Source organism: Pagrus pagrus (genome assembly GCF_965226575.1).
Source record: "Pagrus pagrus genome assembly, chromosome: 8".
In the NCBI taxonomy this organism is placed as follows: Eukaryota; Metazoa; Chordata; class Actinopteri; order Spariformes; family Sparidae; genus Pagrus; species Pagrus pagrus.
In genome coordinates, this window is record NC_140192.1 from 5,026,282 (window position 1) to 5,042,336 (window position 16,055).

The following is a 16,055-nucleotide window of genomic DNA, read 5'->3' on the forward strand; positions in this document are numbered from 1 at the left end:
GTGCCGGCAGACTGTCGCCCCCTGCAGGCTGCATGCTGCTACTACAACCATCTACATACATTTATAGCTGAGCTTATAACTTCATGTCTGCTTCAATTACTCTTTATTTAGATTTGTTTAGACACCAAAGCCCAGTTTGTTTTTTTGGTTAAAATGTAGGATGTAGTTATGGACTGGGAGAAACGTGGCTGGATGGCCAGCTGGGTAAATAGGGTTCAGTTTAGCAACTACTCTGATGGTCGTGTAGTATACATTCACCCTAAAATGACAAATCAAGAGGAGGGTGACTGGATAATGACTGAATATTTAATTTTGGGTGAACTTATCCTGTAATTGTTTTGATTTATATCGTCCTCACATAGCACTCATTGAACTTGGGATTGTGTATAGCCTGGTGTGTGAGCTGGGCGTGCAGCAACAGGGTGCAGACACAGTGAAGCCTGGAGTCCTACCAGCACTTTATTGCCCTGGGCCCCCTAACAGGTTTATCAAAGTACATTTATTCAAGTGGCCTCTTAAATACAGTTCTGATGTATGTGCATGGCTGAAAGTACCACTGAGGACACTGAGTTCATGTCCTCTGTTATTCTTTCTGGGAATGTAGGTGTTTTAGAAACCTGCAGGAAGTTTGCATACATTGATGGGTATTTTACTGGCTGATACAGACAAAATGTTTTTAAAAATCCAAATAATAAAAGAATTGAGACTTGATTAAAGGTTTCTGGACACATGCACATGTGTACTTCCATTTGTACTCATATACTCAACTTCATTAGAGAAGAGAATACATTAGTATACATATACTGTACATTAAAGTTGTATAACAGGATATATTGAGTAGTGAAAACGTATCTCCAGCTCAACCAGCTAAGTGCTGTTTCAACATTTTATAAAGATTTAGTGTCTCCGCTTTGTTCGAGGAATTGTGGGATGACGGGAGATCATTCACATGTCCTCTGTGACTGTCTAGTATTACAGAGATATTGGCAGGATATAGAAGAGGAGACATTGCCATTCAAATGGATCCTGTGTTGTTTGTACTGGGAGTACTTCCAAAAAATGTGACAGGAAAAGATCAGAGGTACATACTGCATATACTACATTTGATTGATGAACTGTTAACAGGAGGAGATCACCTTTGCAAACAAGAATCCAATAGACCCCAAGACTGAAACAAGTCTATATAATGGGGTAAATGACAGCAAAATGGACATTTTTCTACAAAGATGGACTCGAGTTATGTGGCATCTAAAGGCCTAAACATGTTACCAATGATATTTCAGTATTATATTACTAAATTTATCTCAGGCAATGAGTTACAATCCACATTACTGACCAAAGTGAAGAGCTTATTGTTGTTTTTTTCAGAATCCATCCACACCAACATGGCCGTATTAATATAGTCTCTGTGTGTGTTTAATACAGCTGAGCCTATAACTTCTGTAGTGATATATAATGATGAAGCCTAATCCTCAGATCGCACTTTAATTTACATTCTTGAATCACCACGGTGTTCTGTGGACTAAAATATAAAGGCATAGAACAAGAGATGTTTGTCTCATTGTGTCATTATAGGCTACATTATAGAAGGTATAGGTCGTGTTTCACATGACTGAGCCTACAATTAAAAATATGTATTCCTATCTCATAAGTTATCAGAGTTTGATGCCTTGTCTGCCTACTCATCACTGTGTCCGAGGACATTCATTTATTTAAAAAGATCTCTGCTATTTAATCGTTCTATATCGATTATCTAACTAAAAAGTAGTGTAATAAGTAATTTATTACTCTTCGCAGACAGCAATATTGCAATGTAATATATTACTTTGAAATGAAGGTAACTAGTAATATGCAATATATTGCATTTTGAAAGTAACTTGCCCTACAATAGTAACCAATGTCTGATCATTCAGTGTTATTGACAACTACTACTACAACTACTTTTACATCATCTATGTACTTCTAGCTTGTAATACTGTACTTTTACTACTTCTGAATGCAGTACAGTCTCTAGTATTTTTAGAGCAGACAGCTGAGACCTGCCTGCTGCTGAGGAGCAGCTCAGCTATCTGTGCAGCAGAGGTGTGGCAGCGGATAACAGTGACGCAGGCTGCTGACGTAGAGGAGGAGGGGGGGGGTGGGTTTAAATCCTCCCCTCTCCTCTCCCTGCTCACAGACGTCCCTCTGTCAGCCCGGGCGGTGCTTCTCTCGTTTCGTAATCGGCCGCGGTGTCTCGTCTCCTCTTCCTCTCAGCCGGTGAAGAATGGCAGCCGTCAGGACTCTCAGGAAACTGTGCCAACACTCCCAGCATCAAGTCTGTAAGCTGCACACGTCCGCCTCGAGGTGAGTGGGACCCGCCAGCTGTGAGATCTGATCCAATGTGGCTCATTTTAAACGCCACTTTCCGGCTCGGCGCGCTTCTTCCCAACACGAGAAGAAACTGATTTTCAGTCTATTATACATAAATATATTTCTTCATGTGTATCATTTGTTTTTATCTGTAGTATTTGATCGTGTATTTACACACGAGGAGGTTTGTTTGATGATACAGAAGCAGGCATTCATAAATGTCCGCAGTTAAGCCACATTTTTGGTGCGCCCCCTGGCGACATGCCGGTAACATTGCGGCGGCAGGCAGGCTGATGAAATCGGTCTGGAGGCTTGCAGCCTGTCGGGTTGAGGAGCCGGGTTTCAGCTGGAGGTCGAGGTGTGGGAGTGCACACAAGGAGACGCGTGTGCATTTACATAAAGGGGGCATTAAGTCCTGGATGACACGTGAGGAAGTAAAAAAAAATAAATAAATAAAAAGTTATGTCAGAGAGGACGCGGTAAATTGGCAGCATCGCGTGCAGGTAGTTTATTGAAAACGTGCTGAGTGCAGCATGACTGAGATATAATTAATGCACTAATGTTTAACACACGCCTTTAAATCCAAAAACCTCATGTTGCTCCTGCACGTGATCTTGCAGCCCGAGAGGCACAAGATGGATCATTAAAGACCTGTCACGTCATGCAGGACTTGTTACCATATCACAACAAGATGCAACTTAAACCAACAATTAAACTCTAAAAATGCATTAAGGAAAATGTGCAGAAGAATAAAATAAATAAAGAATCCATCAATAACAAAAGACTCAACTCTCCCTGACCTACCACATTTAACATTTAACATGTGAAAAGAGAGATTTCCCTCTCAGCAGGCTGCTTTATTTTACATTTAAACTGAGGTTAAAGAGCACCTCGCTGGCCTCTAAAGTCTCGGCACATTTTTTATCTGGGACCTGGTACACTGGCCCCATGGTCTCACCCCATTTTGCTCAAAGATGTGATACTTTTCTGTGAGGTTTAATTAGTTTGGGCAGAATAAAAGGGCGGTTACATCACTTTTGATGGCTCATTAATTTTCAGTTATTAGCCACAGCTTTCTGTCTGTCGTTATGTAACGCATAACCATCTTGGTGCCTCTGAAAATGGGACAAAGCAGCAGGTCAACCCAGTTTGTATATTATACAGACGCTACTTGATGATTACATTCTCGTAAAAAGCTGCTTTGCCTGTTTGGTCTTGCGTTGGCTGCAACACTACTTTACAGCACAAGTGCTTATGGAGCATTTGGCTCCGTCAGGTCGAGACGTGCTGGGTCTAATTTTAGAGGCTGGAATTGGTGCTCAGGCTGAAGGGTTGAGATTTGTTACAGGTTTCTGGTGTCAAAAGTCCTTCACCGGGGTCAGAGAGACCACGTCCAGTAGATAATTGAGTTCAGATGAGTTAAGTAGAGAGTGTTCAAACAGTAAAGTTGGAAGAATGTTGATCAGCGTATAGTTTAATGACTTTTTGTGTTTTCTAAACAGATTAGGTAAGAATACATCAACAAACAATAAAGAATAAATAGTATGATATATTTGTCTGTGGTTGACTGTTTGTCCTCTGACTCCATTGCTTTTATGTGCCCACTCTCAGACAGGAGGCGGTGGTCATCTCAGGAAAGAAACTAGCACGGCAGATTCGGGAGGAGGCCCGGGCCGACGTGGAGAAATGGGTTTCAGCCGGCCACAGGAGACCCCATCTGAGTGTGGTTCTTGTAGGAGACAACCCGGCCAGTCACTCCTACGTCCTGAATAAGACACGAGCTGCCGCTGATGTCGGTAAGAAAAAAACACACCCACATACCTCCATATGTACGTGTTAATGCACTTATTCTGCATAAAAAGAACACAAGCTCGCCTTTGTTTGTTTTTTAAAGTTGTTTTCTCACTTTAACCTCCCACAGGAATCTCTAGTGAGACAATTCTCAAGCATTCGGACATCAGTGAGGAGGAGTTATTGGACCTGATCGACAAACTCAACACAGATCATCGTGTGGACGGCCTGCTGGTCCAGCTGCCTCTGCCAGGTACATAGAAACGGGAACAGTGGAGTAGAAACATGCACCTCAAAATGTTTGAGATCTCGGTGTCCTGACTGCAACTTGTCCTTGTTTTCATACAGCCCACATTGATGAGCGCATAATCTGTAACGCAGTTGCGCCAACCAAGGATGTGGACGGCTTCCACGTAGTTAATGTGGGCCGCATGTGCCTGGATCAGTCAGCCATGCTTCCTGCCACTCCCTGGGGAGTCTGGGAAATTATTAAACGCACAGGTAACAGGAGTGACCACTTACCACCACCTTGCTCTTAAGATTGATATCCTGCAGAACAAACTGTTTGAAGAAAGTATCTGAATTCTCATCTTTCAGGTATCCCGACACTTGGGAAGAATGTCGTCGTTGCAGGACGCTCCAAGAATGTTGGCATGCCCATCGCCATGTTACTGCATACAGACGGCCGTCATGAGAGGCCCGGAGGTGGGTTAAAGTGCATGTGGGCTTTATCTGTGTGTTTTAAAGATGGTGGGTTTAAATATTAATGGTATAAATTAATTGATTTTCTCTTGCAGGTGATGCCACGGTCACCATTTCTCACCGTTACACTCCAAAGGATCAACTTCGCCAACACACTCAAATCGCTGATATCATCGTGGCTGCTGCAGGTTGGTGCAGGTTTTGCATCCATCTAACATCTGAACCGAACCAGTAGACTGTCTTCTGTTTCTGGTGTCTAACTGTCCTGTGTGTGTTTTTTACTGAACATCAGGGATTCCCAACCTGATCACTGCGGACATGATCAAAGAGGGAGCAGCGGTGATTGACGTTGGAATAAACCGAGTGCAGGACCCGATCACCGGAAAGAACAGACTGGTTGGAGATGTTGACTTTGAGGGTAAGGCTAAGGCGATGAACATGATCTGCTACAACATCCTTCGTGTCTCGTGTATCTGTGACATCCAGAGGTGGCAAAAGTTCACACATTCTTTACTCAAGTAGAGGTACAGATACTTGCGTACAAAAGACTCTGGTCAAAGTAGAAGTAGTGATTCAACTTTTTTACTCAACTCAGAGTAGAAAGTATTTCTCTGAAGGACTTTTCTACAGGCAAAGCTAACTGAACCTTGCATCATATTGATATAATTCAACGACTATTAAATGTAAAGGTAGAGACAGTAGGATTTGTCCAAGCTGTTCGTAAACACATCAGAAAGATAGTTGATTGAGTCTCATTCCAGGACGTGAAGTACAGACAGTTTGGGTTTGTAAAGTGTCCTGAGCACAGCAACAAACTGAGAAAATAAGAAAATACAGACAAAGGGCTGCAGGGTCTCTGCAGATATGAGACACTAACACGCCTTTTCTCCCCAATGGAGTCTCCCTCTCTGTCTGTTTCTTCTTGTTGCGTCATTTCATCTTGCCACATCTGCCATGTGTGATGCATGAGTGGTTGTCTTGTGATGTTGGGAAGGTGGCGTGCAATGACACAAAATAAAAATAATCTATATTTCCCATCAAATGCATTAAAAAGAAAGAGTCTGTTCTGAAAATGTAATTAGTAGAAAGTAGATATTTGAGAAAATATAGGGAGTAAAAGTAAAAAGCTTCCTTAAAAATCTACTTAAATTCAGTAATGAAGTATTTGTACTGCGTTACTTCCCACATGTGGTAACAACAAACCCTTCCTGTCTATCTCCAGGCGTGAGACAGAAGGCGGGCTTCATCACCCCTGTCCCTGGAGGTGTGGGACCCATGACTGTGGCGATGCTCATGAAGAACACTATCAAAGCAGCCAAGAACGTCCTGCTGTTCCCCCCAGAGAGGATCCGCATGGCGGCTGCGTCCTAATGGGCCGAAGAAGATCCCAGCAATAGTGACACATTCCAGCCCTCCCCTCTCCTCCATCACTACCACCCCCTCATTTTTTTACTTGGAACTACCTGATGAGCTCCACTTGCACACGGACTGGAAAGATGATAGCTCTAAGGCTCTCGTCCTGCTGACATCTTTAACCTCTCCTATCTTTAAGTCCAGCCATGTTTAGACTGTTACATTCACTCATGCAGCTGTGTGTTTCTATGTAACAGGATTTTAGGTATTTATCATTTGCGATGCATTTCTGTGGACTTTCGGAGTTTCAAGACATCTTGAAAGATTGTTTATTTATTGCTACATTGACACACTATTTAAACACGATTGGTGGCAGGTTACAGTATTTAACTCGAAGCTGGTGAGCAGTGAATGCGGAAGTATTGAGGCTTGTCTGTCAGGTTTCTCTGCATTAGTTTAGCCTTATGTACCAAGAGTGATAAGGGCTAACATCATCAGGAACAAGTGTGTTTATCAATATACAAGCTTTAAAGATTCACAAATGCCTTTGTAAAAACTTTGAAATAAATATAACAAATATCTTCTCATGTTGATGCTCCTTGTGCACACAGATTGCCTCTTCCTTTACAGTGACGATGATTTTGTACCCTCCCTCTCACATTCACCAATGCACGACTTTCAAATGCGACACACCTCTCAAGCACTATCATTGTAAATAACTGCCCTTCAGCATTGGTATTAAATATCTCCTCACTCGTGTTCTCACCCTCTGATCCAGCTTTCTATATTTAGTATGGCAGGCATCATAATCACCACAGATCTCTATGAGAAAATGGTATCTCATCTCTAGTGACTCACAAGGTCAAATTCTCCCACAGATGCTTTCTTTTATTTGTTAGGTCACCTTAACGTTGTCCTGATTTAACCTGATGATATGTAGACAAGATGACCCTTTCCTTCCTTTTAATTTTCTCTGTGCATTTTTATCTCTCGATGCTGTGGGAGGTACCAGAGATTTATAGGGAGAACCTATCCAATAGGCAGGTGGTGAGTTTGTGTGGACCTGCTGAGGTTCAAGGTTTTTTCTTTTGGTCTCTACAGGAGATTAAATCTATTGGATGGGCCTGTGCAATCTGCCTCCATTTACTTTTTTCATTGCCTAAGTGGCGATATTAAAAGCAGAAAGAAGATTTAGGGGGTACATTTATATGATAAAGGAACATTTGTGTTTGGGATCCCTTAAACAAAGTCTACTTGTGATCCCTCATTACTCAGCTCAGGTTATGGCATTCGTTTGAAACAGTTGTGATCGGTTACCTGTATCATTTGATGTATTTCCACTCAGCTGGAAGGGTGAAAGTATCCAGTATTTTGCAAGAAAAAGGCAACATATAAAATAACCTACAGAAATGTTCTCTTTTTTAAACCTTTAATCATCTTTTGAGCCTTCACAAGTAGCTCCAAACAACTCCAATAATAAAAAGTTGCTCACATGTAAGTGCATTTTTATTAATAATCCATCAGAGAGAAGCCCTTCCACATAATGAGTATGTTTAATTTGCATACCTTAAATACACTTTTCTGATAGTACTTCATTACTTTTACTACACATTTTACTGCTGTTGAAACTTTTATTATGTATAGGTTCTGGGTGGCTCTTCCACCGCCAGTCAAAATATTTGTAATTTGTTACCAGTAGTGGAAGAAGTAGTAAAATATACTACAGTGTGCAAATAATCTGTAACAATTCAAATGTCTGCTCTGTCTTTCTCTTGAGTAAAATTACAAAAGTATTTGCATTAAATAAAGTAAAAGTACCGAATATCCAAGCTTTTTATTATTATAATCTTTTTTTTTTTACTTGATACGGAGTAGATATAAATAGTAAAACAATGCATCATAACTTATTTGTTGATTATATTTTGAATAAGTGATCTGAAACTATAAAGCAAACAATAAATAAACACATCAACACTATACAAATGTGTCTGTAGGGTACACTGGGGTAGGAACTAGGAACCTTAATAATGCATGCACCGACGCCGACGGAAGGAAATTAAAGACGAACACACTTTCGAAAACGGCAAGAGCAACAACACCAAGTCACTTCGCCACTGTCTGCTGATCTTCAACCAGACTTTCCGAGTTTATTTAACTTCGTTTCACTGTCTTTAATGCGATGGGTCGCAGCAGATCCCCTGAAAGAGCCGACAAAGAGAAAAAACACGTGAAGAAGAAACGGAGACGGTCTTCTTCTTCTTCGTCTTCTTCTTCATCGTCGTCCTCGTCCAGCAGCAGGAGTCGAAGCAGATCGTCAAAGAAAGCACCACACAAAACACAAGGTTGGGACTTTAAAGTACACAAATTAGCAAGCTTTGACAGCAACGAAAGTCTTATTATCAAAGTGCTCAGTTGAGCTTGTTCTTTGCTTCTCCCTCAGATGTGAAAACACAAAGAAAGAAGCGAAGACGAAGCTCCTCTTCCTCCTCGTCCACTTCTTCTTCCTCCTCGTCATCGTCCTCCTCGTCCAGCGACGAAAAGACCAAAAAGAAAAAAGGTAAAGCCAAGAAAAAGAAGTCGAAGAAGAAGAAGGCGAAGCTAAAGAAGCAGAAGAAGAAGGAGAAAAAGAAGAAAGAGAAGCTGAAGAAGAAGGAGAAGGAGAAGAAGAAAGCAGAGCCGGTGTTGTTAAGTCCTCCAGCAGAGAAACCTCCATCTTACCTGGAGGTGTGGCAGAGTGACGAGGGGACAGTGGAGCTCGGACCTGGTGGGACATTACACGACATCACACTGGGTTTTACTATGTTATTACAGTTTCACACATAGTAAAACTATTAACAAGGTAGTTTTACTGTATATCACAGTGTCAGTATACACTCAGTGTCCACTTCATTAGGTACACCTGTGCAGTCAAATGTAAACCAGTGAGCTGCTCTGCCATAAAATCCACTTTCATGTGCAGTTTTTGTTGACGCCATCATCGAGATGATCATTCAGTTACATGCTTTAGCACTGAGGTCTTCATCAGTAATGGTTTTCTTCTGGACTACATTCTGATCCCCTCATGGATGTAAGTAGGGACGGTGAAAAAGTAGAAATGCCTCTCAATATGACATCATTCAGTAAAACTCCACCTTTAACTATGAACTATAACAAAATGACTCCAAACCAGGCGTTTCAGGTAGTGCAGGAGCAGTGTTTTCTGTGGGAGAGAGTAACTTTGCAGACCTTTTACATGCACAAAAATGCTTCATAACACAATAAAGAAAAGGCAAAAACTCAAAAAGCATAATAAGACCTCTTTAAACTACATTAGTTGGTACAGGTGTACCTGTTACATAATAATAATATAGGAAATCATTAGAGAAACATCTTTTCTTATCTTATAAAATAACCAGACAGTAATGTCTGTTTTTGTGACCATTGAAGGTACTTTAAATGTATTTTTTTACCATTATTTATTCCTGGGGACGGTTGACTCGGAGCAATGCCATCTTTTTCAGGAACACCCTGTTCATATTCACACAGTTACGTATTCACACCTGGAGGCTGCTTGGTGTAACCACAGTCTGATCTGCTGGTCACTCGGCAGCTCCACTGGAACAGCTGGAGTTAAGGGCCTTGCTCAAGGGCACCTCAGTGGTGGTAATGAGGGTGGAAACTGTCAGAGTACATTTTTTCCCACTTTGCCCAGTTTACTTTAGAACAATTTTGTGATATTGAGTGATTCATACTCCGTTCTCCTCTACAGTGATGACAGACGAGCAGAAGGCCCGACTCTCCACTAAAAGGCCTCTCACAAAAGAGGAGTACGAGGCCAGACAGAGTGTGATCCGCAGGGTTGTGGACCCAGAAACGGGACGGACCAGGTAAAATCTGTAACGGTTGAGTGAGCAGTTTATCTGTTCAGATTCACAAGATAATCAAACTATTTACTTCCACGTGATCTGATGCTGAACTCTGGCTGAACTTAGCAAAACACACACACACACACAAGCTTTTCTGCAAATGTACTCATTAACCTTTCCTGTAAAAAATTTTCCACAGCTCAGGTTTTCATGCTAACGTCTGTGCATTTTCTTCCAGGTTGGTGAGAGGAGAAGGAGAGATCATAGAGGAGATTGTCAGCCGAGAAAAACATAAAGACATCAACAAGGTACAGCAGAAAGTTTAAACTATAGCTTATGTGAATTAAACGTAAAGATCCCTTTTATCGAACACGATTCTTCTATTCATCCCACAGCAATCCACCAAGGGAGACGGGAACGCCTTCCAGAGGAAACTTGGTATCAACAGGTAGAAGACGCCGTGATCTGCCTCAATAAGCTGAATTATATCGTAATTTAAAACAGCTGACTGTGATTTAACTGTATAATATCAAAGTGATTTACACTTCCAAGTTTAAAACAGGAAAAAGTATCCTCTTGATTTGCCTTATTAAATCCATGTTGATCACAAAGGAGATATAAAGTGAAGCAGATGAGACTTGAATGTTTTGGGTCAACTGCCACAGGACCTCTACACAAGGTGCAGGTGTCCCAAATAGTTTGCACACTCAATGTTTGTTTACGCTGACAACTGCTTATTTATTTATCCCATTATTTTTTTAAAAGCAACTCAGTGATCAATCCAGAATGAACTGCCAGTCAGTCTGTCAGTTGGTGTGTGACATTTAAGAGTTGTGACTGTTGACCTTTCAAACGTCTTCCTCGTGTGAAATCACTGATTTTTATTGTACTTCAAATCAACGACATTATGCAGCTGATTTAAGTGTTTAGTATCTTCCTGTCTAACTCTGCAAACCTTTTGAAAAGTTTTGGCACCGCACTCTACACCCTCTCATAGAGGTCTTCTTACCTCTGCATCTCAGATTTTGTTTCTTTATGGTTCCCTGAAGAAATCTGCATTTGTGTGAACTGAACTCTTTAAAATAAACAGTTTTGTGTGAACTGCAATGTATTTTCCTCCTTGTCATCGAGCTGAATACAGTCACCACTTTGAATTCAGAAAAAAAGGCCAAAATGACTGAGTTGTTCTTTATATGTTCTTTATACACTGTACATAAAAACACAAGGGGATGGATAAAATGAAGTTATCCAAAACCTACAAGATACACACCCTGTACAATGAAAATATTTACCAAGGTATGTGGTGTATATATATATACAGCCTATAAATGCTAACTGTTGATCTAACAGTTGTGGCATTGCATTAACCCCGGGGAACGAAGCTTGAGATAGTGATGGTCTGCCTAATGGTGGTGAAATACGTCAAACTGGTTTCTCCTTTGTACATTTCCTTCAAAAGGTAAAGCAAGCCAAAGCCTTTTTAAGAAAATATGGCCTTTTCCTATTGAGGTCTACATGAACAGTCTATCCTTTTTACGAAGTCAATTCAGGAGTGAGCAGCGTTCATTCTAGGCCTCGCAACACAATGGTTAATGTAAGGCAAAAAAGGGAAATGTAAGGCCTCTGGTAATGTGTGTGTCAGTAGCAGAATCGAAGCGACCGTCTGCCCAGAGGATAACTGCACTGCTTTACATTCTCTGGATTTTATCACCCAGGTAATCCAGATCTCTGAGGGAGGGAATAGGGTCGAGGAGTTAACAACTTTAGATGAGTGCATCGTTTTCAGCATTCTGTCCTTTTTTGTCTTATAATTACTATTAATGTACAAACAGCCTTCGTTTAATCAGCAGCTTTTCGATATATGGCTTCAAGCCGAATCTTGAAAATTGGTCAAAATGCAGAGGGACAGTAGTACAGCATGTAATTGCACCTTTCTTCACCAGGTAGCTAGAAATGAGTCCTGGTTGAAGAATTTATAGGGATGTCAGCCTTGAGATTTAAGCCTTCCCTCATTAATTAAAAAGGGATAGGCAAAACAATAGAAACACCACTGAGTAGAACACAATACAGTTCAACAGCGGCACAAACTACAGACTGCAAAATGATCATTGAAAAGGTCCAGTGTGCAGGATTTAGTACAGATTAGCAGATTGCAACCAAATAAATATCCCTTTTTTCACCCTCCTTAACGGTGGCTACTAAAAATGCAAAAGGCCCTTTCTAGAACCAGTGTTTTGTTTCTCCATTCTGGGTTACTGTGGAAACACGGTGGTGCAACATGTCCGTAGAAGAGAACCTGGTCCTTCTGTAGATAAAAAAAGGCTCATTCTATGGTAACGAAAACATAACGAAACATTTTAGACAAGTCAAACCTCCTACTAGAGAAAGTACAATGGATCACCACTTAAAGTCGGAAATTCTTCTTGTAAGCTCGGGGCACATCCCTTTACCCCGACTTCATGAGGGAGCAGTTGTCTGACGTCACACAACAGTACTTGTATTTGGCTGTTACCTCATGTCGTTTTCCTCCTCTTTTTCATTTATGTACGCAAGGAGGCTGAACTCCTGAGGTGTAAAGTTGCTGAAGATCATTTTGTCACAGTAAGCCAAGTTTTTTGTTAACGTTTGGTGTTGTGCACCTGGAAACGCTTGGAGGTCAGAATTTGGAAAGTTCAACCCGGACGTTCCAACCTTTGAGGAACGCAGCATGAGTTTCAGGTGATCATACATTAAATAAAAAATATTATATTCCACTTCTGCCCCATAAATCCTACGCACTGGACCTTTAACTTGACCACTCCAAAACAAGAGTGTTCAAGAAGTGAACACTAAAACCTCAACCTTAAGTGACTTTATCTTGGCCTTCACACTAGAACAAAAAACAAAGTTAAGACTGCTCGTCTGTCCACAGGAGAAAGCTTACTGTAATATTTCAAACCATGATCACTTCTTGTGTGAAATCTAAATGTTGCACGTGTACCTGTGCCTTTGTTGAGTGCTAAGATGTGTTCAGGTACCCTCTGCAATTTGACATCTGCAGCACTTATGCCTGTTGAGCTGATTGTCAGCGCACAGTGACATTCACTCAACACGGTCCGTCTGATGTTGTGGTGTGGTTGAGTAATATTGCACGTTTCCCCTTACATTTGAGCCCATATTGGTCCATTGCGGTCAGCTCTGTACATGCCTATTAGCGGGACAAATAAACATCATTTTGTGAATGAATAAATCACACATTTTTACCCCTTTCAGAAATAAATGGCGAACAGCATAAAGTAAATCCTAGCTCTGTGTGTACCTACTTCTGACAGCATATTGTACAGAATTTACAATTTGCAGATTGTTCTTCCTCTAAAAGGCGCAGCAGAACAGAGAAAAGAGACCTTAACCTAAGGAGGATTATCTATGAGCACATTCAACGCCTCATTTACAGCTGTGGGATAACCGGAGAGAAGCCATATCCCAAATTTCCAAAATAGATAATAACAAACATACAATATATGACACGAGATATAGAAGTTCTGTTGATACAATTCTGGTGATCTGCAAGAGAAAAATCATAAAAATACAATACTGTGCCAGGCAAAGACCTCTTTGAGTTTTGGCTGCTGCAACTGAAGTTCAAAGAAAAAAAAACAAACAAACAATATAGCTAAAGTAATCTTAAAACACATTTTGTTCACAAAATCAATACATTTTAAAATATCTATAGTCTTAAATAACAACAATTATCTTAATCAATCAATAAAGTGTATCCTGAATGAGGTGGTGTTTACCCCCAGAGTAAAGAAGACACTTAAAACTGGTCTTCAGTGGACCAGATACCAGATCTGCACTGTAATATAACAATTATATACAAGCCTTGTTAAGGCATTCTTACATACTTACACACTCTATTCCATTTTTAAACGTGAGACCCGGATCATTTCCTCCCTCTTCATGTACAGCATATCATTCTACACTGTTTACTTTGGCACGTTAACGTTCAGTAGTAGGAGTTTTTCCCTATAGCTGAGTCATATATTACTGTCAGTGCACTATGATCACACGTGGTGAAATGCTATAAAATCCCAGGAACAAGTTTCAGCTGCGAACATAGTTAAAGGGTCATTTCGCCGTTTGCTTCGTGTGATATTTGGATGGTTCTTTGGTCTGAGGGACGAGTGTGAAGCGAGCAAAACTGGACTGTATGGTTTGGTGATTATTTAGTCGTTGCAACGAATATTTGCTTTTGATCAAATCATTTCATGTCACGTTGTTTTTAAATGTTTAGAAATGATGATGCTTGTCCTAAAAAAAATCCAGGAAAAAAATGTGCTTAAAGCTTGCGTGTTTGTTTAGTCACACCTGGAAAAGACACACAATCCAGTTTTACCTGATTCTCAGCTCTGCTCCTAGACCTGAACTTATCTGATGATCACATAAAAAGGACAAAGTTTTCAAACCATTATGCTCAAAGTTGATCTCTTTAGTAATTGTTGTGCTTGCAGTTGGCAGCTACAGAGCAGTATCAGCACTTGGATCTGATACAGGCTGACTGTAACCGGTTTGTGTTCTCGCATGGGGGCGCTTGTATGTGTGACCTTCTCCAAAAGCCTGTTGTAGGAGGAAAAGCTGACCTTGTATTCAAGACTGGTAAATATTTACTAAACAGTAGAAACAGTCTAGATTCCTAGAATATAAGCTATGACTACTTGTGTGCATGTTCCTGTTTCAGGAAGATGCTTGAAATGCCTGTTGAGTTTGTGTGTTTTATAATAAATACAGCCCCTGTCCATAAATATTGGTGTTGAGTGCGACTGGCATTAGTTTTATAAAGAGCTGTTTGTAGCACCTGTTGTTTATATCGTGGTATTTACCCATCTGGTGCAAACTGTTCTTACTCTTTGCTTGTATATTTGTCAGGAGTCTCTTCCTCAGCCCTGTATTTTTAAGTCACTCTCCCGAAGGGACATTGTCCTGCTCATCTCATTTGGGGCTGAAAACGCCTGGCTCCAGCTTGGTGCTGCTGCTGCGACCCCAGCAGCTGGCTGTGATGCTCATGCTGCGCTGTGTCGCTCCCTGGCTGTGGCTGTGAATGCTCTCCAGCCGTTCCCCGTCTGATTGGCTCTGTGTGCGTTCTGGTCGGCTGTGGATGCTGCCTGTTGGGGAGCTGGGGGCCGGTTGAGAGGAGATGGTACGCAGCAGGTGGTTCCTCTTCCGCAGGAAGTCGCTGTTTGCGCCCAAGCCGAAGCTGCCTTTACGGAGCACCATGCGTGCGCTGCTGGACTTGGCTGGCCGAGAACGGTGGTTGTACTCCAGCTGGGACAAATGAGCCGCATATCCCTCTGTGATGAACTGTCGAGAGGGGTAGAGCAGAGACAGACGGTCAGCTGTCAACAATCAGAGATTTTTTACATTCTGGATCAGTTCAATTAGTTTTTTATTTAGCTGAATGAGTTAAAAGTGTCAAATGTTAAATAACTTTCATTGAAGTTCAGGGTTAGGTTAGTTTGGTGTTTCCTCAAGATATGCGTAAAACAATCAAATGGTACCTGGCACTGGTGCTGCATCTTCTTGGAGGGCCTACCAACGATGTATATTTGTGAGGCAGGGAGCCCGATGGAGGTGTAGACTGAGATGTCTTTGGTTGATCCGTAGCCAGCGAAAATCTTCATGTGGGCCTGGAACCAGTCAAATGAACACGAGAACCGTTTGGTATTGTGTGTTTTCTTAACAATTGATTCCACAAAGATCAAGACTACACACAGACAAACTACGGTACTTCTAAAGACCCCCCTCAATCCTCCCTTCCTCCCAGTCTGACCTCTGACAGGGACTTGAGGAAGTTGGCCTTGTGTCTGAGCGGGTCGTGGACCAGGCCGTCGCAGAAGGAGACAATACCATGAGGGAAGTTGTGCTGAGACAACCAAGCCACCACCCGCTGCTTCTGCATGTCAGGTCGTCCTGTCACATAGATGATCAAATAGCCTAAATCCTGCCAGTGCCTGCAATGAGAAGGAACGGGAGAACAGA

The 16,055-nt window shown here is 41.5% G+C and overlaps 3 protein-coding genes across 9 annotated transcripts in view; 2 read left to right on the plus strand and 1 right to left on the minus strand.

Moving 5' to 3' along the window:
* The first annotated feature begins 2,170 nt into the window (after window positions 1-2,170).
* Window positions 2,171-6,779, plus strand: mthfd2 (methylenetetrahydrofolate dehydrogenase (NADP+ dependent) 2, methenyltetrahydrofolate cyclohydrolase). The gene is made up of 8 exons (XM_084360645.1): window positions 2,171-2,343; window positions 3,961-4,145; window positions 4,271-4,393; window positions 4,489-4,641; window positions 4,738-4,845; window positions 4,938-5,030; window positions 5,135-5,260; window positions 6,065-6,779. The coding sequence occupies exons 1-8, from the start codon at window positions 2,264-2,266 to the stop codon at window positions 6,211-6,213; spliced, it is 1,017 nt and encodes a 338-aa protein (XP_084216771.1). The 5' UTR covers window positions 2,171-2,263; the 3' UTR covers window positions 6,214-6,779.
* Window positions 6,780-8,239: 1,460 nt separating this feature from the next.
* arl6ip4 (ADP-ribosylation factor-like 6 interacting protein 4) lies at window positions 8,240-11,141 on the plus strand. The gene is made up of 5 exons (XM_084360378.1): window positions 8,240-8,537; window positions 8,636-8,959; window positions 9,944-10,061; window positions 10,279-10,348; window positions 10,436-11,141. Exons 1-5 carry the CDS (start codon window positions 8,375-8,377, stop codon window positions 10,490-10,492), a joined length of 732 nt encoding a protein of 243 aa, XP_084216504.1. The 5' UTR covers window positions 8,240-8,374; the 3' UTR covers window positions 10,493-11,141.
* An 81-nt stretch (window positions 11,142-11,222) lies between these two features.
* LOC311261597 (membrane-associated phosphatidylinositol transfer protein 2-like) overlaps window positions 11,223-16,055 on the minus strand; it is a 43,930-nt gene continuing 39,097 nt past the window's right edge. For all 7 annotated transcript variants that reach the window (XM_084360377.1, XM_084360373.1, XM_084360371.1 and 4 more), the window contains 3 exons: window positions 15,847-16,027; window positions 15,575-15,703; window positions 11,223-15,377 (listed from right to left, as the gene is read on the minus strand). In XM_084360377.1, the coding sequence (XP_084216503.1) occupies window positions 15,009-15,377; window positions 15,575-15,703; window positions 15,847-16,027 (679 nt within the window). In that variant the 3' untranslated portion in view covers window positions 11,223-15,008. The remainder of the gene's footprint in view (window positions 15,378-15,574; window positions 15,704-15,846; window positions 16,028-16,055) is intronic.